Below are 22,563 nucleotides of genomic sequence, written 5' to 3'. Positions count from 1 at the left end.
ACGTGCCCGGACGCCCCGGCCCCCCTCCCACGCTGGGGCAGCCGCGCCCAAAGCTCTGCGGGGCAGGGCGGGGGGTCCCGGGCGCCGGAGCTCCCGTGGGATCAGAGGGAGAGTCCCCGGGGTGAGGAAGGGGCGGCCCGGGGTCCGCGGCGTGGGAGGGGGAGGCTCGGGACGTCCCGCTGCCCTCTCGGGTTTCCTGGGCCCCCTTCCCGGCTCTGTCCCACTTTCACTTTCGGCGGCGGCTCCGCCGCGGCCCGAGGGGTCCCGGGGGAGGCTCCGGGAGCGCTCGCGGGTCCCGGTGCGCCGTCCCCGGCTCCGCACCGCGATGGACTTGCCCCCACTCCGCTCTGCTCTGGTAAGTGGGGACCCCCTCCCCCCGCCCCGCAATGTGACCTGCGCCCCTCTGGGACCCCCGCGAGAGCCCCTTGGGACGTCCAGAGCCCCCCCCGGTGATCCCCAGGTGCCGCTCCTGCTCCTCCTGGCCGTGCCCACCCCCAGCATCTGCTGCTCCTTCGGCTTTAACCCCATCAGCAGCACCTTCAGCACCCACCTGAACAACCTGGTGAGACAGACCCCCGTCCCCAGGACACCCTCCCGCGCACCCCAGTACGCCCCCCGACCTCCGGGATCCTCACGGGACCTCCCGGATCCCCCTGAGACCCAAAAGATTCCCCTGAGCCTCCCTCCCCCTTCCCCCGAACTCCCTCATTCCCCAGGGAAGGCCCCGCCCTGGGTCCCGAAAACACCCTGACCGCACCCCTTCACCCCCAAAGGGTCGTTGGGGACGCCCTGAGCGCCCCCCTCAGCCCTCTGGGCTGCTTTTGGGGACCCCCTGACCCCTCCCACAGACCCCCTGGCTGCTCCTCGACTACCCTGTGGCGATGCCCAGCAACCTGGAGCCGGTGAGCGAGAATGCCCCGAATCCCGTGTGTGCTCCCCCAAATCCCTCTCTGTTCCTGCACCCCCGGACACCTCTGACCCCTGACCCCCGTCCCTCCAAACCCTGAACTGCCCTGGCCTCCCCAGGACAGCGCCTGCTCCGATCTCTGGGGGCTTCACTTTGGGGCACTGGCGCTGCAGCGAATGTTGGGGGTGGCGGGGAAGGATTTGGCCCCCCTGCTCAGGAACCTCCTTGCCCAGCTCCTCTTCGTGGCCGAGTGTCACATCCAGGTGGGTGGGGGTCCCCGGGGGGGGCTCCGGGGGTCCTGGAAGGAAGGAGGGGGGGTTGGGAGGCTCGGTGTGCGCCGTTACGGGGCGGTCCTGGGGCGGCCCAGGTGATTCTGGGGGCCTGAGGGGCTCTGGGGACCCCACAGGGGTCCGGGGGTCCCCTGAGGTGTCCAGGGTAACTCCGGGAGCCTTGGGGGGGTGCAGGAGCTCTGGGGCATTCCTGGGATTTCCCAGGGTGGTTCAGAAGGGGTCTGGGTCCCCCGGGGTGCTCCTACAACATCTCCCCAGGACCCCCAGCGCTGTGTCCGGCTGGAGATGGTGAACGTGTCGCAGCTACTGGAGACGCTCGTGCAGCACCTGGGGGGGCTGCAAGGGAGACCCCTCCACTTCCCCGGCTGTGCCCGCTTGCGCTGCCACCCAGGTACCCCCCGGGACCCCCGAGAGACCCCCGTAACCCCCCTGGGGCAGCTGCTGACCCCTGTCTCCCCCCAGGCCCGGCGCTGACCAGCCCAGCAGTGCGGCACGAGGGGCTCTTGGGGGCCAAGCGGGGACCCCCCAGCCCTGCTGGACATGGGCTGGTGCTGCTGGGGGGAGTTGGGGTGGCCTTGGGCTTGGTGGCGGTGGGGTGGGTACTGTGGAGGAGACCCTGTGCCCAGGTGGGGACACGGGGGGCACTGAGGGGCACTGGGGACACCGGGGAGGATGGCATTCCTGGGGACGCGGCGGGTGGTGAGGGCACGAGGGGCACTGGGGGTGGTGTGTGCACTGGGGACACTGTGGATGCTGGCTGTCGTGGGGACATTGGGAGCACTGGGGGCTGTTGTGGGGACACTGGGAGCACTGGGGGCTGTTGTGGGGACACTGGGAGCACTGGGGGCTGTTGTGGGGACACTGGGAGCACTGGGGGCTGTCTTGGGGTCACTGGGAGGAGGACTGACAACACTGGGAGCACGAGGGAGCGCTGGGAGGTGATTCCCCTCAGCCCCCCCCAGCCCTCACAGGGACCCCCGACATGGGAGCAGGACGGGACCTGAGTGGCCGAGTGGTACTTGGGGACAGACACAGGTACTGGGAGGGCTCCTGCATACTGGTATCACTGGGAATATCCTGAGGGGGGCCAGGAGAGGCCCCTGGATCATCAGGTCCTCACCCTCTGCCCCTGCCCAGGCTGGCCTGAGCCACTGGTGAGAGATGGGGACCCCCCAGTTCCCTGCTGGAAGCCCTGGGGAGCTACACCGGGATCTCCCAGAGCGACGGAGAGACGAGGGGGCCCAGCCTGGCCCCGTGCAGTGCCCATAAAGCTGATGTTGACACCCTGACTCTGACCCTGCTCTGGGCGGACTGGACGAGTGTTTGGGGGAACTGGTCAAGAAGTGGGGTGGACACGGCAGTGTGCAACTGGCCTTTACTGGGGGTCTCACAGGGGTGGGGGGCTCCGGTAGTGCAGCTGGAGCTGGGGCCACTGGCAGGGCCAGAGGTAGAGCAGGGCCAGCAGTGCCAGCAGCGCCAGAGCCCACGGTGACAGCACTGTCCACGGTGACAATGGTGCCTGTGGGGCCACTGCCTTGCCCACCTCCTCACTGCTCCACAGCAGGGCTCCTCCTCCTGACAGCGCTGTCCCTCTGTCCTCCTCCTCCTCCTCCTCCTCCTCCTCCTCCTCGTTGTCCGCTGTCTCCTGGGCAGAGCCTCTGGGTCAGTGGCTGCGGGGACCCTGCAGGGTCCCCCCTGACCCCACTCCTACCCGGCTGACCGCCGCCGTGGCCTGGATGTCCGGCTCGCTGCCCGGGCACCACGGGCGCCTGTGTAAGGCAGAGGAGGGTGAGGATGCTGAGGTGAGGACTCCGGAGCATCCTGAGGATGTCCCCTGCCCACGTGTCCCCCACGTACATGGCCCAGGCGTCCCGCATCTGGCCCATCTGCTGCCGCAGCCGCGTCATCTCCAGACGCAATTCCTGGGGGGGAGAAGGGATTGTCACCCTCGGCCCTTCATAGAGAGTGGCCACCGTGGGGCTTTGCTGTGGCCGCTGTCTGGGCTCGCACCGAGGCCGGACGTGCTGTACCTGCACCATCCGCTTGTACTCCTCCAGTGCTGTTGTTAGCTCCTGTGCCCGCTGCCCTGCCTGTGGGACAGGGCCTGGACATGAGGGGCCATGGGAGAGGGCTGGGGGTGGCCCTGCTGACAGCTGAGGTGGTGCCAGTGTCACCGGGCAGCGCTCACCTGGGCAAGGGCTGCATCCCGGGCAGAGAGCAGGGCAGTGCAACGGCAGAGCTGGTCCTGGGCAGAGGGATGTGGATGTCACTGGCTAACACAGCCCCCAGCACTGCCCACCACCGCCACTGTGCCACCGCTCACCTCCAGGCTGGCCGTCCGAGCCGCCTGCGCCTGGATCTGCTCCCGCAGTCCCTGGCCCTCGGCGAGGAGCCGCTGGTTCTGCCAGGGGTGAGAAGGGCTGGGGTTCCCTGTGGTACTGCCCCGCTGGGGCAGCCCCCAGTGCCAGGCTGACCTCCTCCTGTAGGCACTCGGCCTGCGAGCACAGACTGCGCTGCTCCTTCTCCTGGGGAGGGCATGGCCGTGAGGGGACACATGTGGCACCACAGGACACTACGTGGCACCTCAGCTTAGCCTCTCACCGCGTGCCGTGCCTGCCTCCGGAGCTCGGTGTTCTCCTCCTCAAGCTGCTTCACCACGGCCTTCACGTCGTCCAGCTCATCGACAGCCGCCCTGGCATGCTCCAGTGCCTGCCGGCTGCTGCCAGGACCAAACAAACGGCGCTTCAGCGTTCCCTGGATGCTGATCCAGATCCCATGCCCGGGAGCCCCTCGGGAGCACCTTCGCAGCTGCGTCTGGAGCTCTGCAATCTCCTCGGCCAGGCGGGCGTTGAGCTCCTCGGCCAGCTCCACATCCCGCTGCAGTTTGGCATTCTGGGCTGCCAGTTGCCGGGCACGGCTCCGCAGCCCCGCGGCCTCAGCGCTGCTGGGGAGTCCCACCGTCCTGGGGCGCTCCTGGGAGCCCGGCCAGGGATGGTGGGGTGTCCCCACAGCAGACACTTACGGGGTGGTGATGTCCATGTTGTCACCCTGGAGCTGGGCAGCTGCTGGGGTCATGTGTCCGTCATCCTCTGCGGGATGGGACACAGCAGGCTGCGTTGGCATCCCCATCGGGGCCACCCCGACTCCCTTTTCCTGTGCCAACGCCCACCTGCTGGCACCGGACCAGTGTCACCAGTTGCCACGTCCTGTTCCTCGGCCCTGTATGGATGGAGCCGTGGGTCAGCATCCCTGAGGGGTCCAGCTCTGGAGCCGTGGGTCAGCATCCCTGAGGGGTCCAGCTCTGGAGCCGTGGGTCAGCATCCCTGAGGGGTCCAGCTCTGGTGGTGCTGCCCCTGTCTCTTGGCACTGACCCATCCTGCCGGCACGCCGCAATCCAGGCGCCCATGGCCGTGCGGAACCGGGCCCAGTCCAGCGCCGTGCCTGCGGCCGCAGGGTCCAGCGCCCGCCGCAGCGCCTGCAGCCGCCCGTCGTGCCCGCTGTGCCCGGTCATCGCTGCCACGTACTCCACCACCTGCTGCGGCCGCACCATCCCTTCGGCACACGGAGCCCTCAGGGAGCCCTCGGGGACCGCGGTGCCCATCTCGGCTGCGGCCACCAGGGCCCCAGGGGCTTTGGCTACCTGTCCGCTCGGGGTCGCAGGCAGCGAAGGTGCAGTCCAGGGCGAACTCGTCCGAGCAGCCGCTCTCGGCAGGGGCTGAGGGGGGACATGGGGTTATGGAGGGGCCCGGCGCCTCACCCCCCGCCCTGCTCCCTCATGGTCCCCGCACCTGGCAGCGGGATGACGGCGCCCGGGGCGCAGGGAACTCCTGCAGCCATGGTGTTCGGGGGCGTTCCGGGCACGGCCGCGGTTTCTGGGGGTTTCTGGGGGTTTCTTTCTGGGGGGGAGTCCCCGGAGCGTCGCGGGGCTGAGGGGGCGGCGGGAATCGCCTCAGGGCGGAGGGGAGGGGCGGGGCCTCGCGCGCGCCGTTCCCGCCCAGAGGAAAGGGGGCGTGGCTCCGCCGCCCCACGCGGGACGCGCGTTCCCGCTTCGCTCCCGGTGGCGTCGCCGTTCCGCTGCTTCCCAACGGCTTTTATTGAAGGACAAACACCTCCGCGCTTCCCCCGCACCACCCCGGCCCCCTCAGAGCCCCCGCAGCAGCTTCTCGTAGTGGGAGTCCAGGTTCCGGAGCAGGAACATCGACAGCATGAGCAGGGCCAGCTGGGAGCAGAGAGCAGGATCAGCCCTCCCGGACCCCTCGGATCCCTGACCCCCCTCCCGGCCACCCACAACCCCCACGGACCCTTCTGATCCCCCTGAATCCCCACCAAGCCCCTGGCTCCCCACGGGCCATCCCCTGAACCCTCCTTGCCCCGCTCCCAGCTGCTGCCCAGCGCACCCAAGCTATGGTCCTACAGCCATCCGACCACCCCTGGGCCCCCCCAGCTCAGCCCCCGGCCCCAGGGTATTCCCCCTACCTCCCCCAGGGCGATGCCTATGCAAACCCCCACGATGGTAACCAGGTTTCCGGCCAGCCAGCTCTGGACTCCCTCCTTGCAGCCCTAGGGTGACAACTGGGGGTCACTTGGAGCCCCCCATGGAGCCCCAGGACCCTCTGATCCCCCGTGCCTCACCCTGGGGAAGATGTCCTGGGGGGCAGCCGTGGGGCAGCGGCCATGGGGGAGCATCCATGGGGTCTTGTGGGTGCTGTTGGGTGCCCTGAAGCAGGAGCAGGCGATGGCCCTGTCCCTGTCCATGTCCCTGGTGGGGTCATCGTGGTGGTCCCAGTCCTGGGGTCCTTTCCAGCCACAGCAGCTGAGCTGGGGGGACAGGGGGTCAGTGTGGTGGCCATGGGATGGCTCTGGGGTCTTTTTGGGGGGGGTCTCACCTGCTGCTGGACAGCGTCCCAGCTCTCGTGGGGGTCCCCAGGTGGTCCCTGGGCTGGGTACCCCCGGATCAGCTCCTCGGCATAGGTGGCCACTTTTGTAGCCAGCTGGGGAGAGGGATCGGCACAGCATTTCCCCACGACCCCAGGGTCCCCCCCCCGACCCCGGGGTCCCCCCAGCCCCCGGTTCTCCCCGGCACTCACGGCACTGCGCTGCGTGTAGACGATGATAGCCACCGTGATCTGGGCAGCGAAAAGCAGCAGCAGGAGCCCAAAATACTTTCGGGATAAACAGGGAAGGTGGGGGTCAGCCAGACCTTCCCCCCCAGGCCCTCCCCAGCGCCAGGAGAGCTCAGAGGGGTCCCCCACTCCCCGCTGCTGCTCCCCAGATGCAGGATGTGGTGGCACCACGTGGCCCCGCGGTTGCCCCAGGAAGTTGCAGCACAGCTACCCCAGCCCCCTCCCAGCTCTGTGACCCCCCCGACCCCCCCAGACCCCCAGCTCACCAGCCCCAGCATGACCTTGACCTCCTTGAGGGCTCCCAGGCACCCCAAGAATCCCAGGAGCATGGTGACGATGCCGACCCCAGAGAAGCCATAAGACCAGACCCTCAGGCTGACCAGCGGTGACCCTGGGGGACACGGTGGGGGGGTCAGGGAGCCTCCCACCCGGGGTGCCACACATCTTGGGGTACCCCACGCTGTGGGGGTCCCTTACCCAGCACGGCGGCGAAGCTCTGCCGGTCGAAGAGGACCCAAAAGCTGAAGGCGAGGAGGAGGATGCCCAGGAACTGGGGGGGCCGGGGGGAGCCCAGGTCAGGAAACGGGGGACCCCCAGTGCCCACAAACACTGGGAAATCGTTGTCCCCACCCACCCGGGTCCCCTCAGCCCCAGGTTCCCCCATCTCCCCGTGTCCCCCAAGTTCCCCCAGTGTCCCGCATCTCCCCTCTGCCCTCCCAGGCTCCACTTCCCCGCTGTCCCCCCTGCCCCCCAAGTCCCCCCCAGCCCCACTCACGAAGAAGAAGAGGTTGAGGAGGAAGAGGAAGCACTTGGTGCAGCCGAGGCAGCTTTTGGGGCTCATGTCTGCACGGGGGTCACAAACGCACGGACCCAGAGCCCACCCCGAGCCCGAACCGCCCCCCACGCCCCCGGTACCCCCCGGTACCCCCCGCTCCTCCCGCCCCGTCCGGCGCCGCCGCCGCCGCCTCGGGCCCCGCAGGAGGGGCCGGAAGCGCCGCGGGGGCGTCGCCCCGGGGCTCCCCCGGACACCGGGGGCCGTGACCGGCGGTGGGACCCCCGGGAGTGGGGGGGGTGACCCGCGGGAAGAGCGGGGGGGGGGCGAGAGGGGGGGGTCCCGGGGGGCTGCGGGGGCGGGGTCGAGAGCACGGGGGCGTGGCCGAGAGCACGGGGGCGTGGCCGAGAGCACGAGGGGCGTGACCGAGAGCAGGGGGGGCGTGGAGATGGGCGTGGTTTCCCCTCCGCCCCTCCCGCGCGCGCTCCGCCGCCCCGGTCACGTGACGGGAGCGGCCCGCCCCGCCGCCGGTGTCACGTGACGCCGCCGGTGACCACGTGTTCGGGGCGCGATGGCGGCGGCGGCGGCTTCGGCCCAGCGGGGCGGCGGCGGCGGCGGCGGTGGCGGCGATCCCGGAGCCGATCCCGGAGCCGGGGCCGCCGGCGGCGAGCCCGCCCCGCCCCCGGGGGGCGGCGGTGAGTGGGGGGATTGGCGGGAGCCGCGGAGGGGCGCGGCCGGTACGGGCCGGGGGAGGCGGCGGCGGTCGGTGGCCGCTGCTCCCCGGTAAGTGGCCCGCTGTCCGCAGGGGCCTCCTCGGACCAGATCATGCAGACGGGGGCGATCTTGCTGCGGGCGTGAGTAGAGGCGGGAGCGGCGGGAGAACGGGCGGGGCTGGCGGGGGGACAAGGGACGACCGACGGGGGACCTTGGGACTGGGAGGGGACTGGGGGGACACGGGGTGCGGGACAGCGATGGGGGACTTGGGGGACAAAGGGGGACACGGTGCGGGGGGCACTGAGGGTGCAGGGGGAAGGTGGAGACACTTGGGGGACACGGGATCCAGGGGCACTCGGGACTGCGGGACGGACGTGGGGTGCGGAGGGGACTGGGGGGGACACGAGGGTGTGCGTGGGGACAGGGGACTTGGGGTGAACTGGGGAGATTTGAGGGGATCATGGGGCTTGGGGGTGCAGGGGGGCGCTTGGGAGGGACCTGGGGGACACGGGGTGCAGGGGGGACTTGTGGGGGGACACAGGGTGCAAAAGGGAGCTCGGGGGTGAAGGGGGAATCAGGGAGCACGGGGGACTTGAGGGGATCCCAGGGGAACACGGTACAGGGGTGTCCACAGGGTGCAGGTGGGACATCGGGGGGGCTTTGGAGGGTCCTGGAATTTGGGGGCCAGAGGGGACACGGGGGGATCTGGGCTCCGGGCGTGACGCCGGAGGGAAGGACTCGGGCTCCAGGTGGGCCGTGGGGATGGGGTCACACAGAGCCGGGGCAGGACACGGCGGGTACCCGGCATGCTGGGGGTCCCAGGTTCGTGCGGGACCGCGTGGAGCGCTGCGGGGACCCCCAGGCCGTGGCCCTGAGCGTGGCCGAGCTGGGCGAGCCCCAGCCCAGCAGCCCCGACACCAAACGCCTCAGCGAGTGCCTGCGGCGCATTGGCGATGAGCTCGACAGCAACATGGAGCTGCAGAGGTGGGCAGCTGCCGCTTTTCGGGGGTGTCTGTGGTGTCCCCAAGCCCGCCCTGACCGTCCCCACCGTCCCCTGCCCCAGGATGATTGAGCAGGTGGGGTGTGACGCCCCCAAAAAGCTGTTTTTCCGCGTGGCCAAGGAGATGTTCGCCGATGGCACCTTCAACTGGGGCCGTGTGGTTGCCCTGTTCTACTTTGCCTGCAAACTGGTGCTGAAGGTGGGTGTGGAGCCCCCCCGAAGGCCATCCCCGGTCCCTCCTAACCCCCTCTGACCCCTCCCTGCTCCGGGCAGGCTCTCTGCACCAAGGTCCCGGAGCTGGTCCAGACCATCCTGCGCTGGACCATGGAGTATCTCCAGGAGCACGTGCTGGCCTGGATCCAGGCCCAGGGCGGATGGGTGAGACCCCAAATCCCCCTCAGGGGGCCATGCCCGTGACCCTTCCCTAACAGCCCCTTATACCCCAAACTCCCCATTCCTCAGGGGACCATGCCCCTCTTTCGGAATTTCCCCTCTGCAACATCCCCTTTTACCCCAAATTTTACCCCAAATCTTCCCCTCCGTGCCTGGTTTCCCAACTGCCCTGAGCCTGGTTGTTCTGGGGGGAGGTTTGGGAACCCCCAGCACAGCACAGGGTGACCTTCCCCCTCCCTTGTCCCTTCCTCGCAGGAAGGGCTCTTGTCCCACTTCGGGACCCCCACCTGGCAGACCATCACCATCTTCGCTGCTGGTGTCCTCACGGCCTCGCTGACCATCTGGAAGATGTCATAGACTCTCGGGGGGCCACATTTTGTCCCCCACTACCCCCGGAACCCCTCCCCAGACTAGCCCTGCCGGCAGGGATGGTGCTGACCCCCAGCACCTTCCAGGGCTGGGGGGGTTTTTAACCAACAGGACTCGCTCACCTGGATTTTGGGGTGGAGGTCGAGCTGGGGGGGACCCTCCCCCAGCCCCCCCCCTCCCCCAGCCCTTTCCACAAGGGTCCAGAGGCCACAGCTGGGATTTGGGGGGGGAGTTGGGGGTGAATGGGGTGGGAGCACCCCACCTTCCCCTGCCGTGCCCCCCGGTCCTGGTGCTGGGCCTCCCTGGCCTCGGTTCAACCCCAGGACTTGTGGTGCTTTGAGTGGGGGGGAGTGGGGGGGTATCTTGCGGTTCCACCCCCCGATATGAGGGTGAGTGGGGTGGTGGGGGTGTCTCTGTGACCCCCCCTAGAATGAGGTGGGGGGGTGGGGGGGAGGGTTACAGCTATGGCTGTAGGGTGAGTATTTATTGGGGGTCCACACCCCCCAGAAAGGGCCCCCCCAGGTGCAATACCCCCCTCCCGGGGCGGAGGCTCTCAGGGTGGGGGGGCCACACCCCCCGTTTACACCCCCTCAACCCCCCCTGTTTTGGAAGTCCCTCGTGTCCCCGAGGCGGGGGGGGGGGTGGGGGGGCAAAGCGACCCCTTCCCCCAGCCCCCACGGTGCTCTCGGGGGTGGCGTCACGGGGAACCACTCCTCCCAAAAAAATGGGTGGGCCCTGCCTTGCTTCTCTCCATAGTGTTTTTTTTTCTCTTTTTTTGTACCTTGTTTTTTGTATCTCGGGAATTTACATGGAAATAAAAGGCAAACGCGATGCTTCGTGGGCGTGTCCCCATCCCGCCCCCAAAAAACTCGGGGAGCCCTCGGGCTGGGGAAGGGGGGGGACAGGACTTGGGGGAAGTCGAGGCAGCGCTGCTTTCACTTTCTCTTTTGCCACGTGGCTTTGGGGGGGGGGCGGCTGCGGGGCTGTTTTGAGGGGGCTCAGGGCACCCCCACTGTTGTTCAACAACATCTCGGGGACTGGGGGGCCCTGGTTGATGGGGAAAAATGGGGAGGGGGTCCTTCACCCCTTCCTCCCATCCCCGCAGAGCCAGGGGAATGTTTGAGGTCCGTGTGTGTGTGCGGGGGAGGGGGGTCCCGATCCCGGGGTTCACTGAGCAGCCGCTCAGGAGGGTCTTGGGGTTGGGGTCCCACATCTGGACCCTTCTCCACGGGGCCGTGTCCTTCCTGCAGCGCAACCTCTGGACCCAGCGCCAGAGGGACATTGGGGTGGCTTCGGGGGGCGCGGGGGTGGCTTTGGGGGTGGCTTTGGGGGTGCTCCCCCTTCCCCCCCGAGGTTCCTCTCAGCCAGCCGAGCCGGGCGCCCCTGGAGCTGCGGGGACCCCGAGAGATGAGGGATGGGAAGGGAAGCTCCGGGGACACCCAGTTCCAACCAGTCTCCCCCAGTTGCGGAGCGGCGGAAATGCGGATTCAGCTCTTTCCCCGCGGCCAAGTTCCTCTTTTGTTGTCCCGGCGCCGAGTCAGCTCCTTCCGCACCCTACAACCTCTTAAACTCCGATTAACGGGCAATCGCGCCTCGGGACCTGGCAGGACACCCAAAAAACACCCCCCAAGCTCCCTCCAGCCCCCCAACCCTGCAGTGAACTGGGGCTCTCCCCCAGCCCCCCCCGGGACACCGCTCATGGGGGGGACACAAGCGTGGGGTGGAACCCCCCCAGCCCCAAAATCCTGCCCAGTCATGCTGACTGCGGGACCGTGTGACAAACACGGCCAAGGGCCAAGGCCACCGCGCCCCTTCCGGAGGGGCGGGCGGGGTGCCCGGCGGGGCAGGGCGATAAAACCCCGCGGCGGACGTTGAGCGGCCACAGCCGCGTTCTCGCTTCAACAGTGCTTGAACGGAACCGGCTGCTCGCGGCCCTTCGTCCATCTCGGCCGTCCGCCCGTCCGTCCCGCCGCTCCCGAACCCGAACCCGAACCCGAACCGCGCCGTCCGTCCCGCCATGGACTCCCAGATCCGCCAGAACTACCACCGCGACTGCGAAGCCGCCATCAACCGCATGGCCAACATGGAGCTCTACGCTTCCTACGTCTACCTCTCCATGGTGGGGGGCTCGGGGTTGGGGGATCCCCCTCCCTTCTCCCTTCCTTTGCCCCAAAACCCAATTCCATCCCGCCGCGCTGCTGGAGGGGAGGCTGCGCCGCTTGGGAGGGCGGAATCAGAGGAATTTGGGGGGGGTGGGGGGGGGTCCTGGGGGGCTCCTCCTGACCTTCCCCCCCCCCTCCCCTCCCGCAGGGGTTTTACTTCGACAGGGACGACGTGGCCCTGCCGCGGGTGTCGCAGTTTTTCCTGCAGCAGTCGCGGGAGGAGCGGGAGCACGCCGAGGGGCTCCTGCGCTTCCAGACGCGCCGCGGCGGCCGCATCCTCCTGCAGGACATCAAGGTGTGCGCTGGTGGGAGGGCGGCTGTGGCTGTGGGCCGGTTGGCCGCGGGCTGCCGTGACGGTTCGTGCCCCGCAGAAGCCGGAGCGGGACGCCTGGGGCTCGGCGCTGGAGGCGGTGGAAGCGGCGCTGCAGCTGGAGAAGTCGGTGAACCAGGCGCTGCTGGACCTGCACGCCTTGGCTTCCGAGAAGGGGGACCCCCACGTGAGTGGTGCCGTGGCTTTCACCCCACTCGCCCCCAGCTCCAAATGCTCCCAATTCCTCCCATTTCCCATGCCCGTGCCTTGGGATCGCCCCGCGGCTCCCTCTCCCACGGGCGTCCTTGCAATCTCCTGCTGCTCCTGAGGGTCCCTCGCCTCTCACAGACCCTCGGCCCTGCCTGATATTGCTTTGTCCCACAGCTTTGTGACTTCCTGGAGTCCAACTACCTGGACGAGCAAGTGAAGGCCATCAAGGAGCTGGGGGACCATGCCACTAACCTGCGGCGCCTCGCTGGTGGGGCCACTGGGCCTGGGGGGGCCTCGGCTGGCCTCGGTGAATACCTGTTCGACCGTCTGAGCTTGGAGGAGCGCAGCTGAAACTCCCCCCACCTTTGCCTCCACAGACAGCCCCCAGCACCGTCTTCCTCTGCCCCCAGACCCTTGTAACCCCCCTGCCCCATCCAAGGGGGCCCTGCCTGCTGGGCCCTCCCAGCATGATTCCAATAAAGGGTCTGTCTTTGCCTGCAGTTGTCTCCTCTGTTATTTGCTCCCCCCGCACCGGGGAGGGGACACCGGCCTGTCATGGGATGGGGGAGGTGGCACGGCCCCTTCACTGATGGGCAACACCTAACAAGTTTATAGGAATATCAGGTGTTGCTGAGCACGTTCTGACCCTGTAGTAAGGTCTGAAGAAAACTAGAAGGGGCTCTTCAACACAGGAAGGAGAGCCTTCAACTTCAGCATCTTGGGACAAGTTTACAGAGTAGATCTGTCCATCCTAGGCCAGCCAAAGCTATAGTTCCTTGCAGCTTTTGTCAGCGAGAAATCCTGCACCGTTTTCAAATTAAGGAGGCAGAAGGTGACTCCTGAACATGAACGCCGGCCCATTTCCCTGGGAAAGAAAACTCGCCAGCCCAGGTTCCTGATGTCAGTTTGCAGGGTGCGCTTGGGACTGTCAGGGCAGCACAAGTTTGAGTGGGGGCAGGTTGGGTCTGGGACACAGCCTGCGCCATTCAAATTTTAGGAGGCAACTGCCCATTCAGGGCCACAGGCGCCTGAAATTGAACATCAGCCCTTTTCCCTTACACAGAACTCACCACCCCAGGTTCCTGATGCCGGTTTGCAGGAGGTGCTTGTCACTGCCAGGGCAGCCCGAATTCTTTGTGGGGGCAGTTTTTCTCCATGTGAAATCCTGCTCCATTCAGAAATAGAAGATGCAAAATGTCCTTCTGGGCCACTGATCCCTGGACCCATACGCTTGTTATTGAAGGATAAGTCCCAGACAGGAGCTGCCCCCACCTCATACTTGTTTGTGCTCAGGGTCCTGTGGCCCTGAGCGGGCAGCTGACTGCAAAAAATCCGAACATCGAAGGATAAGTCCCAGACAGGAGCTGCCCCCACCTCATACTTGTGCTGCCCTGACAGTCCCAGGGGAGCCCTAGAAACTGACATCAGGAACCTGGACTGCTGAGTTTTCTTTCCCAGGGAAAAGAGCCGATGTTTGTGCTCAGGGTCCTGTGGCCCTGAGCAGGCAGCTGACTGCAAAAATGCGAACATCGGATCTGTACAGGGGGGTTCCTGACCCCTGCCAGGGTTCCAGGGCGGCCAGAGCCCTACAAAGCCCTGGATTCCCAGACGGTGTCAGAAAGGGACCTGGGGCTGAGGGTGGCACAGATGGTGGGTGCAGCTGATAGGCAGAAGGGGTGTGCAGGAGTAAAAAGGGGGGCACAGAGACACTGAGAGGCTGCGGTGAAGGAATTGAGGGTGACACAAGGAGGCTGAGAGGCAGAAGGGTCTGTAGGAGTAAAAAGGGGGACACAGAGACACTGAGAGGCTGCAATGGGGGAATGGAGGGTGACACATGGAGGCTGAGAGGCAGAAGGGTCTGTAGGAGTAAAAAGGGGGACACAGGGACACTGAGAGGCTGCGGTGCGGGAATGGAGGGTGACACAAGGAGGCTGAGGGGCAGAAGGGTCTGTAGGAGTAAAAAGGGGGGCACAGGGACACTGAGAGGCTGCAATGGGGAGCTGGAGGGTGACACAAGGAGGCTGAGAGGCAGAAGGGTCTGTAGGAGTAAAAAGGGGGACACAGAGACACTGAGAGGCTGCAATGGGGGAATGGAGGGTGACACATGGAGGCTGAGAGGCAGAAGGGGTCTGTAGGAGTAAAAAGGGAGGCACAGAGATGCTGAGAGGCTGCGGTGGGGGAATGGAGGGTGACACAAGGAGGCTGAGGGGCAGAAGGGGTCTGTAGGAGTAAAAAGGGGGGCACAGGGACACTGAGAGGCTGAGGTGGGGGAATGGAGGGTGACACAAGGAGGCTGAGGGGCAGAAGGGGTCTGTAGGAGTAAAAAGGGGGGCACAGGGACACTGAGAGGCTGCAATGGGGAGCTGGAGGGTGACACATGGAGGCAAGGGGTGCCTTGAGGGACAAAGTGGAGGGTGCCTGAGGGTGACAGGTGAACAAGCCCTAAGCTCACCCCAAACAGCACCCCAAGAACACCAGTTTTCCCCAGCAGCAGCTGCAGGCAGTGACCCTAATGCTGGGACAGCCACAGAACCCTCCCAGCAGCTGCAGGCAGTTACTTTAATTAAAAGGCATGGATGGTGTCTGGGACTGAACACTTTTTAAAGTATTTTTTAAAGTGTTTTTAAAGGGTGTTTGAGGGGTTTTCTCACAGAAGCTCTTGAGGAACTTTCTGGGAGGTTTTAGGCTACTTCTAGGGTATTTTCAGGGTTTTTAAAAGATTTATTTAAGGTGCTTCAAGGGCTTTCTTAGTACTAATTAGAATTTCTATGGGATTTTTTCTGGGGTGTTCTTGGGGCTGTTTTAAGACTATTTAACAATTTTTAGGGCTTTTTTAGGACTATTGGGGGTATGTGGAGGACTCTTAGGACCAGAGTATTTTTAGGTTTTTTTGAGGGAAGTTTTATGGTTTTTAGGGTCTTATCAGTGTGTTTTAAGGATTTTGGGGCTATTTTTAGAGCTCTTTTAGGAATGTTTAGGGATTTTTAAAGGTTCTTTGGGGATTTTTAGGGGTGGTTTAGGGTTTTTTTAAAGTAGGGTAATTTTATTGTATTTTAAGGGTATTCTGAGCCTATTTTTATGATTTTGTGGGGGTTTAGGACATAGTGAGGATGAGGGTGTTTTTAGGGCATTTTAATGGTTTTTTTAGGGTCTTTTCATGGCATAGAGGCTGAGGGGCAGCTTGAGGGGCACTGTGGGGGCTTGAGGGTGACAGAGGCTGGGAGCTGAGGGAGGAACAGGGGGAGAGGACAGTGGGTGACACAGGGAGATGCTGAGGGGGACAGGGGCAGCTGGAGGGTGACACAGAGAAGCAGCTGTCATTTCCCTGAAGAGTTTTTTTCTGTATCCAGCCCATTATTCCCCTTGAACTCAAATCAGAGGAGCCAAACAGCCACAGCTGCTCTGAGTCAGCCCAATCAGGGGTATATTAACCCCAGCCTTTGCCAAGAGGCTTCATTTGCTCTCTGGGATCCACTGGGGTAAGTGCTCTCCTCTCATTTTTGTGAAGAGGCTCTTTCACCTTATCTCTGTTTGTTCTCTGCAGGTACTTTTGGGCTTCTAATGCAACAGAGGCTTTGAAGATACTGTGAGGAAAACAACGCTGAACACAGGTAGTATTTAATTTCATGATTTGGGGTTGTGCATTCAGGGGTGGTGAAGTGCTTTTGTAATCTCTAATTTTTTGGGTTTTTTTTAGGAGGAGTGCACTTCCTGTAATTCCAGGTTGTGTCGAGTACAGCATTTTTTCAGCAGAGTGATCATGTTCCAAAAGGGATCTGCCCTGTGTCAAAGATGATGTCTGAGATTGAGGCTTCAGGTGAGTTGAGGTTTGGGACTAGGAGTGGGAGAGTGAGCAGGGTACCCAGTTAAGAGTTATCATGGTGGGGTTTTGCAGGCAGTAGGTTGAGAAATGGTGTCTATTTGCAAGGCTTTTCACAAGCATAGCAGAGGCATCCATGTATCATACAGCACACAAGCTCATCCACTGAACTCACAGAAATGCCATGTAACTTTGCCTCTCTAAACCAGGTGCTACTCATAATAACAGCCAAACCTTAGACTAGGGATGGAGCTGGAGACTTGAGCACCCAGGCACGCTCAGGAGAGGATAAGTATCTGACTTGCTGGGATTTGGCCCACATAACACTAAACTCAACCATTGATTTTCCTGTTCTTTATTCTAGCTGACTAAGAGGCCAACAAGAGATCCCCTCCGAGGCAGATTCATTTCAGGTCCAACATGGATTCACATTTCCAGTCATCCAAAAGATAAGTATGGTCCATGGCCTGGGGATGGGAGTAGTGGCCCCCTTCTGCACCCGATAGGGATTTGAATCCCCAGATATGCGCAAGATAAGTCAAGGGCTACAACCCACAGAGGGGATGGAAGCGAGGTGCCAGGTTGGGACTCCCCAGGAGGGGTTTTTGAGTTAGTTTTAGAGATGAGGATGTCCAAGAAGTGTCTCCTTAGGCCAGCTAAAGGAAGTGTCTGTTTTGATCACAGTGCCGGGGTGCGCAGGGCAGAGAAGTTCCGGTGTGTGTCCTGTCACTTGTCTCTGGTGCATTCTGTGTTCTTTGGGTCTCTCAGTCCTTTCTTCTCATCAAAAGCTCTCTCTCCCTGTCCTGTCTCCTGGTTTGTCGTGTCCTGTCCTGTGTCACGGGTGTCTGCACGTATTTGTACCGGAGCTTCTCTGCCCTGCTGCATAGCCTGTATTAGCACAAGTCCTGGGGACTTGAAATTAGTAATGCAGGGTTCAGCTGGGCTCCAGATTTTATTAGGAGATTGACATAACATGTTTGGTACTGTTAAGTTGTCCTGCAGCTGTTTGACATTAGTTCTAACATCCTTTCAGATGCAGACAGCTCAAATCGGTGGCAAAGGGACCCAGTCCTGGATGAGGAACTTCCCATGAGCAGGTCAGTCATTGTTTGCATTTACAGGGGAATTCTAAATGGTGACTGTGTTACAGCACTGTTCTTTGCCTTTATTTTTAGGAGGTCCAGACAGATAGCAGCAGTCAAGGCCCAGTGTGCCAGGTGAGCAGTGGACAGAAGCAGTTGTTCTTGCTCAGGTTTCACTTTTTGGTGCAACTGTAAGCATCCATTCTTGTTTTTGTGCTTTAGGGAATCCACTGGGAGTTTGCATATCCCCTGTCACCAGCTGGCTGATGGACTGGGTTTGCTGTGCTTGTGAGTCCTCTGGAAGTATTACAGGACCCTATGATGAAGCCTACTGATTTTACATTTCAAGGTCCCATCCTGGTAACCCAGAGCAGTGGCCAAGGAGTTGTGGTGAGTCAGGGAGGTAGGGAGGAGGAGTGAGAGTCCACTCAAGTTTCAGCAATGCCATGTCACCCTTTCTCCACTTAATCTAGGTGTACCCTGAGATGATGCTGTCGGCCTCCAAGCACGCCTGCGGTGTGTGGCCCGACCATTCTGAGGAGAATGGTGAGTAGCAAAATTGTCAGGTTTTGGCCATTGTGCTGTTACGGTTGTGCACTGATGTTTGGTTTTCTTTGTCTTGGCAGACCAAGAGAGAGCAGCCTGGTGACAACTGGAGTTTCCCAGACAAGCAGGAGGCCTCGTTCTGCACCCAATGGAGATTTGGATCCCCAGATATGTGCAAGATAAGTCAAGGGCTACAACCCACAGAGGGGATGGAAGCGAGGTGCCAGGTTGGGACTCCCCAGGGGGGTTTTTGAGTCAGTTTTGGATACGGGGATGTCTAAGTAGCGTCTCCTTAGGCCAGCTGAAGGGAAAGTGTCTGTTTTGATCACAGTGCTGAGGTGCGCAGGGCAGAGCAGTTCCGGTGTGTGTCCTGTCACTTGTCTCTGGTGCACTCTGTGTTCTTTGGGTCTCTCAGTCCTTTCTTCTCATCAAAAGCTCTCCCTCCCTGTTCTGTCTCCTGGTTTGTCATGTCCTGTCCTGTGTCACGGGTGTCTGCACATATTTGTCCCGGACCTGCTCTGCCCTGCTGCGTAGCCTGTAACAGCACAAGTCCTGGGGCCTTGAAATTAGTAATGCAGGGTGCAGCTGGGCTCCAGATTTTATTAGGAGATTGACATAGCATGTTTGGTACTGTTAAGTTGTCCTGTAGAGGTTTGACATTAGTCCTAACTTCCTTTCAGATGCAGACATTTCAAGTCTGTGGCTGGAGGGCCCGAATCCTTGGTGAGGAACTTCCCATGAGCAGGTCAGTCATTGTTTGCATTTAAGGGGAAGCATAAATGGTGAATCTGTTTCAGCCCTGTTCTTTGCCTTTACTTTTAGGAGGTCCAGGCAGATAGCAGCAGCCAAAGCCCAGTGTGCCAGGTGAGCAGTGGACAGAAGCAGTTGTTCATGCTAAGGTTTCACTTTTTGGTGCAACTGTAAGCATCCATTCTTGTTTTTGTGCTTTAGGGAATCCACTGGGAGTATGCCAAGCCCCTGTCACCAGCTGGCTGATGGACTGGGTTTGCTGTGCTTGTGAGTCCTCTGGAAGTATTACAGGACCCTGTGATGAAGCCTACTGATTTTACATTTCAAGGTCCCATCCTGGTAACCCAGAGCAGTGGCCAAGGAGTTGTGGTGAGTCAGGGAGGTAGGGAGGAGGAGTGAGAGTCCACTCAAGTTTCAGCAATGCCATGTCACCCTTTCTCCACTTAATCTAGGTGTACCCTGAGATGATGCTGTGGGCCTCCAAGCACGCCTGCGGTGTGTGGCCCGACCATTCTGAGGAGAATGGTGAGTAGCAGAATTGTCAGGTTTTGGCCGTTGTGCTGTTACGGTTGTGCACTGATGTTTGGTTTTCTTTGTCTTGGCAGACCAAGAGAGAACAGCCTGGTGACAACTGGAGTTTCCCAGACAGGCAGGAGGCCTCGTTCTGCACCCAATGGAGATTTGGATCCCCAGATATGTGCAAGATAAGTCAAGGGCTACAACCCACAGAGGGGATGGAAGCGAGGTGCCAGGTTGGGACTCCCCAGGAGGGGTTTTTGAGTCAGTTTGGACACTGGGATGTCTAAGAAGCGTCTCCTTAGGCCAGCTGAAGGGAAAGTGTCTGTTTTGATCACAGTGCTGGGGTGCGCAGGGCAGAGCAGTTCCGGTGTGTGTCCTGTCACTTGTCTCTGGTGCACTCTCTGTTCTTTGGGTCTCTCGGTCCTTTCTTCTCATCAAAAGCTCTCTCTCCCTGTCGTGTCCTCTCCTTTGTCACATCATGTCTCACGGGTGTCTGCACATATTTGTACCGGACCTGCTCTGCCCTGCTGCGTAGCCTGTAATAGCACAAGTCCTGGGGACTTGAAATTGGTAATGCCGGGTGTAGTTGGGCTCCAGATTTTATTAGGAGATTGACATAACATTTTTGGTGTTGTTAAGTTTTCCTGCAGCTGTTTGACACTAGTCCTAACTTCTTTTCAGGTACAGACAGCTCAAATCGGTGGCAGATGGCCCGAATCCTGGGTGAGGAACTTCCCATGAGCAGGTCAGTCATTGTTTGCATTTGTAGGGGAAGACTAAATGGTGACTCTTTTTCAGCCCTGTTCTTTGCCTTTACTTTTAGGAGGTCCAGTCAGATAGCAGCAGCCAAAGCCCAGTGTGCCAGGTGAGCAGTGGAGGGAAGCAGTGATTCTTGCTAAGGTTTCAGTTTTTGGTGCAACTGTAAGCATCCATTCTTGTTTTTGTGCTTTAGGGAATCCACTGGGAGTATGCCAAGCCCCTGTCACCAGCTGGCTGATGGACTGGGTTTCCTGCACATATGAGCCCTCTGGAAGTATTACAGGACCCTGTGATGAAGCCTTCTGATTTTGCACTTCAAGGTCCCATCCTGGTAACCCAGAGCAGTGGCCAAGGATTTGTGGTGAGTCGGGGAGGTAGGGAGGAGGAGTGAGAGTCCTCTCGTGTTTCAGCATTGTCTCCCCTTAACCTAGGTGTGCCCTGCAATGATGGCGTCAGAATCCAACCACACCCGGAGCGTGCAGGCCAAGAACCCGGGCATTCTGAGGAGAATGGTGAGTAGCAAAATTATCAGGTTTTGGCCCATGTGCTCTTAAGGCTGTGCACTGATGTTTGGTTTTCTTTCTCTTGGCAGGCCAAGAGGTGACAGCTGGAACTTACCAGACAGGCAGACGGCCTTCTTCTGCAGCCAACAGGGATTTGCATCCCCAGATATGTGCAAGATAAGTCAAGGGCTACAACCCACGGAGGGGATGGAAGCGAGGTGCCAGGTTGGGAGTCCCCAGGAGGGGTTTTTGAGTTAGTTTTGGAGATGAGGATGTCCAAGAAGTGTCTCCTTAGGCCAGCTAAAGGAAAAGTGTCTATTTTGATCACAGTGCTGAGGTGCGCAGGGCAGAGCAGTTCTGGTGTGTGTCCTGTCACTTGTCTCTGGTGCATTCTGTGTTCTTTGGGTCTCTCAGTCTTTTCTTCTTGTGGAAAGCTCTCTCTCCCTGTCCTGTCCCCTCGTTTGTCACGTCCTGTGTCACGGGTGTCTGCACATATTTGTACCGGAGCTGCTCTGCCCTGCTGCATAGCCTGTAATAGCACAAGTCCTGGGGGCTTGAAATTGGTAATGCAGGGTGTAGCTGGGCTCCAAATTGTGTTAGGAGATTACCAGAACATGTTTGGTGGTGTTGAGTTGTCCTGCAGCATTTTGACATTAGTTCTAACTTTCTTTCAGATGCAGACATTTCAAGTCTGTGGCTGGAGGGCCCGAATCCTTGGTGAGGAACTTCCCATGAGCAGGTCAGTCATTGTTTGCATTTGTAGGGGAAGACTAAATGGTGAATCAGTTTCAGCAGTGTTCTTTGCCTTTACTTTTAGGAGGTCCGGGCAGATAGCAGCAGTCAAAGCCCAGTGTGCCAGGTGAGCACTGGAGAGAAGCAGTTGTTCTTGCTAAGGTTTCAGTTTTTGGTGCAACTGTATTCATCCATTCTTGTTTTTGTGCTTTAGGGAATCCACTGGGAGTTTGCATATCCCCTGTCACCAGCTGGCTGATGGACTGGGTTTGCTGCGCTTGTGAGTCCTCTGGAAGTATTACAGGACCCTGTGATGGAGCCTACTGATTTTACATTTCAAGGTCCCATCCTGGTAGCCCAGAGCAGTGGCCAAGGATTTGTGGTGAGTCGGGGAGGTAGGGAGGAGGAGTGAGAGTCCTCTCGTGTTTCAGCATTGTCTCCCCTCAACCTAGGTGTACCCTGGAATGATGGCATCAGAATCCAACCACACCTGGAGCGTGCAGGCCAAGAACCCGGGCATTCTGAGGAGGATGGTGAGTAGCAAAATTATGAGGTTTTGGCCCCTGTGCTCTTAAGGCTGTGCACTGAGGTTTGGTTTTCTTTCTCTTGGCAGGCCAAGAGGTGACAGCTGGAACTTACCAGACAGGCAGACGGCCTTCTTCTGCAGCCAACAGGGATTTGCATCCCCAGATATGCGCAAGATAAGTCAAGGGCTACAACCCACAGAGGGGATGGAAGCGAGGTGCCAGGTTGGGACTCCCTAGGAGGGGTTTTAAAGTTAGTTTTGGAGATGAGGATGTCCAAGAAGTGTCTCCTTAGGCCAGCTAAAAGAAAAGTGTCTGTTTTGATCACAGTGCTGGGGTGCGCAGGGCAGAGCAGTTCCGGTGTGTGTCCTGTCATTTTTCTGGTGCATTCTGTGTTCTTTGGGTCTCTCAGTCTTTTCTTCTTGTGGAAAGCTCTCTCTCCCTGTCCTGTCCCCTCGTTTGTCACGTCCTGTGTCACGGGTGTCTGCACATATTTGTACCGGAGCTGCTCTGCCCTGCTGCGTAGCCTGTAATAGCATAAGTCCTGGGGGCTTGAAATTGGTAGTGCAGGGTGTAGCTGGGCTCCAGATTGTGTTAGGAGATTACCAGAACATGTTTGGTGGTGTTGAGTTCTCCTGCAGCATTTTGACATTAGTTCTAACTTCCTTTCAGATGGAGACATTTCAAATCGGTGGCAAAGGGCACCAGTCCTGGATGAGGAACTTCCCATGAGCAGGTCAGTCATTGTTTGCATTTACAGGGGAATTCTAAATGGTGACTGTGTTACAGCGGTGTTCTTTGCCTTTATTTTTAGGAGGTCCAGGCAGATAGCAGCAGTCAAGGCCCAGTGTGCCAGGTGAGCATTGGAGAGAAGCAGTTGTTCTTGCTCAGGTTTCAGTTTTTGGTGCAACTGTAAGCATCCATTCTTGTTTTTGTGCTTTAGGGAATCCACTGGGAGTTTGCATATCCCCTGTCACCAGCTGGCTGATGGACTGAGTTTGCTGTGCTTGTGAGTCCTCTGGAAGTATTACAGGATCCTGTGATGAAGCCTACTGATTTTACATTTCAAGCTCCCATC

General features: G+C 60.7%; 5 protein-coding genes across 11 annotated transcripts; 3 read left to right on the top strand and 2 right to left on the bottom strand.

Annotated features, from left to right (window-relative positions):
* The first annotated feature begins 13 nt into the window (after positions 1-13).
* On the top strand, positions 14-2,486 carry FLT3LG (fms related receptor tyrosine kinase 3 ligand). Of its 2 annotated transcripts, none has more exons than XM_072921478.1 (7): positions 14-355; positions 461-562; positions 849-902; positions 1,027-1,170; positions 1,456-1,588; positions 2,160-2,232; positions 2,335-2,486. In XM_072921478.1, the coding sequence occupies exons 1-7, from the start codon at positions 326-328 to the stop codon at positions 2,342-2,344; spliced, it is 546 nt and encodes a 181-aa protein (XP_072777579.1). In that variant the 5' UTR covers positions 14-325; the 3' UTR covers positions 2,345-2,486. The 2 variants fall into 2 exon arrangements, with proteins under 2 accessions (XP_072777579.1, XP_041568921.2); XM_041712987.2 differs by having other exon boundaries at positions 16-355; positions 1,660-2,232.
* KASH5 (KASH domain containing 5) lies at positions 1,131-5,338 on the bottom strand. Of its 4 annotated transcripts, XM_072921476.1 has the most exons (15): positions 4,986-5,147; positions 4,838-4,912; positions 4,569-4,749; positions 4,367-4,416; positions 4,220-4,286; positions 3,998-4,141; positions 3,799-3,916; positions 3,672-3,722; positions 3,521-3,598; positions 3,386-3,442; positions 3,228-3,287; positions 3,055-3,119; positions 2,909-2,966; positions 2,741-2,842; positions 1,131-1,205 (listed from the first exon to the last, which is right to left on the bottom strand). In XM_072921476.1, the coding sequence occupies exons 1-15, from the start codon at positions 5,032-5,034 to the stop codon at positions 1,161-1,163; spliced, it is 1,200 nt and encodes a 399-aa protein (XP_072777577.1). In that variant the 5' UTR covers positions 5,035-5,147; the 3' UTR covers positions 1,131-1,160. The 4 variants fall into 4 exon arrangements, with proteins under 4 accessions (XP_072777577.1, XP_041568916.2, XP_072777576.1 ...); XM_041712982.2 differs by lacking the exon at positions 1,131-1,205 and having other exon boundaries at positions 2,556-2,842; positions 4,986-5,338; XM_072921475.1 differs by lacking the exon at positions 1,131-1,205 and having other exon boundaries at positions 2,556-2,842; positions 3,799-3,913.
* CD37 (CD37 molecule) lies at positions 5,267-7,400 on the bottom strand. Of its 3 annotated transcripts, XM_072921479.1 has the most exons (8): positions 7,096-7,394; positions 6,798-6,870; positions 6,587-6,711; positions 6,285-6,359; positions 6,084-6,188; positions 5,830-6,015; positions 5,674-5,757; positions 5,267-5,416 (listed from the first exon to the last, which is right to left on the bottom strand). In XM_072921479.1, the coding sequence occupies exons 1-8, from the start codon at positions 7,159-7,161 to the stop codon at positions 5,339-5,341; spliced, it is 792 nt and encodes a 263-aa protein (XP_072777580.1). In that variant the 5' UTR covers positions 7,162-7,394; the 3' UTR covers positions 5,267-5,338. The 3 variants fall into 3 exon arrangements, with proteins under 3 accessions (XP_072777580.1, XP_072777582.1, XP_072777581.1); XM_072921481.1 differs by lacking the exon at positions 5,674-5,757 and having other exon boundaries at positions 7,096-7,400; XM_072921480.1 differs by lacking the exon at positions 6,285-6,359 and having other exon boundaries at positions 7,096-7,398.
* Positions 7,401-7,611: 211 nt separating this feature from the next.
* BAX (BCL2 associated X, apoptosis regulator) lies at positions 7,612-9,809 on the top strand. Its single transcript, XM_041712988.2, has 6 exons — positions 7,612-7,787; positions 7,898-7,946; positions 8,629-8,790; positions 8,870-9,005; positions 9,080-9,184; positions 9,455-9,809. The coding sequence occupies exons 1-6, from the start codon at positions 7,664-7,666 to the stop codon at positions 9,554-9,556; spliced, it is 678 nt and encodes a 225-aa protein (XP_041568922.1). The 5' UTR covers positions 7,612-7,663; the 3' UTR covers positions 9,557-9,809.
* Positions 9,810-11,325: 1,516 nt separating this feature from the next.
* Positions 11,326-12,750, top strand: LOC121468831 (ferritin, higher subunit). Its single transcript, XM_041712989.2, has 4 exons — positions 11,326-11,687; positions 11,879-12,025; positions 12,102-12,227; positions 12,425-12,750. The coding sequence occupies exons 1-4, from the start codon at positions 11,586-11,588 to the stop codon at positions 12,599-12,601; spliced, it is 552 nt and encodes a 183-aa protein (XP_041568923.1). The 5' UTR covers positions 11,326-11,585; the 3' UTR covers positions 12,602-12,750.
* The last annotated feature ends 9,813 nt before the right edge of the window (positions 12,751-22,563 follow it).

This window comes from Taeniopygia guttata, chromosome 37, assembly GCF_048771995.1.
Source record: "Taeniopygia guttata chromosome 37, bTaeGut7.mat, whole genome shotgun sequence".
NCBI lineage: Eukaryota > Metazoa > Chordata > Aves > Passeriformes > Estrildidae > Taeniopygia > Taeniopygia guttata.
Note: the sequence above shows the minus strand (reverse complement) of the source record. Positions and strands in the feature narration are given on the sequence as shown.

Bases quoted from the DNA above. Each gene is read 5' to 3' on its own strand.
- FLT3LG (XM_041712987.2), top strand. From the start codon at position 326: ATGGACTTGCCCCCACTCCGCTCTGCTCTG. The intron at 1,171-1,455 runs GTGGGTGGGGGT...ACATCTCCCCAG, and splicing joins TGGCCGAGTGTCACATCCAG to GACCCCCAGCGCTGTGTCCG. The intron at 1,589-1,659 runs GTACCCCCCGGG...GTCTCCCCCCAG, and splicing joins CCGCTTGCGCTGCCACCCAG to GCCCGGCGCTGACCAGCCCA.
- KASH5 (XM_041712982.2), bottom strand. From the start codon at position 5,034: ATGGCTGCAGGAGTTCCCTGCGCCCCGGGCGCCGTCATCCCGCTGCCA. The intron at 3,723-3,798 runs GTGAGAGGCTAA...TGCCCTCCCCAG, and splicing joins GGAGGCAGGCACGGCACGCG to GAGAAGGAGCAGCGCAGTCT. The intron at 3,443-3,520 runs GTGAGCGGTGGC...CCCTCTGCCCAG, and splicing joins CTCGGACGGCCAGCCTGGAG to GACCAGCTCTGCCGTTGCAC.
- CD37 (XM_072921479.1), bottom strand. From the start codon at position 7,161: ATGAGCCCCAAAAGCTGCCTCGGCTGCACCAAGTGCTTCCTCTTCCTC. The intron at 6,712-6,797 runs GTAAGGGACCCC...CGTGTCCCCCAG, and splicing joins GAGCTTCGCCGCCGTGCTGG to GGTCACCGCTGGTCAGCCTG. The intron at 5,758-5,829 runs GTGAGGCACGGG...TTGTCACCCTAG, and splicing joins CCCAGGACATCTTCCCCAGG to GGCTGCAAGGAGGGAGTCCA.
- BAX (XM_041712988.2), top strand. From the start codon at position 7,664: ATGGCGGCGGCGGCGGCTTCGGCCCAGCGGGGCGGCGGCGGCGGCGGC. The intron at 7,947-8,628 runs GTGAGTAGAGGC...TGGGGGTCCCAG, and splicing joins GGGGCGATCTTGCTGCGGGC to GTTCGTGCGGGACCGCGTGG. The intron at 9,185-9,454 runs GTGAGACCCCAA...CCTTCCTCGCAG, and splicing joins TCCAGGCCCAGGGCGGATGG to GAAGGGCTCTTGTCCCACTT.
- LOC121468831 (XM_041712989.2), top strand. From the start codon at position 11,586: ATGGACTCCCAGATCCGCCAGAACTACCACCGCGACTGCGAAGCCGCC. The intron at 11,688-11,878 runs GTGGGGGGCTCG...CCCCTCCCGCAG, and splicing joins CCTACGTCTACCTCTCCATG to GGGTTTTACTTCGACAGGGA. The intron at 12,228-12,424 runs GTGAGTGGTGCC...TTTGTCCCACAG, and splicing joins CCGAGAAGGGGGACCCCCAC to CTTTGTGACTTCCTGGAGTC.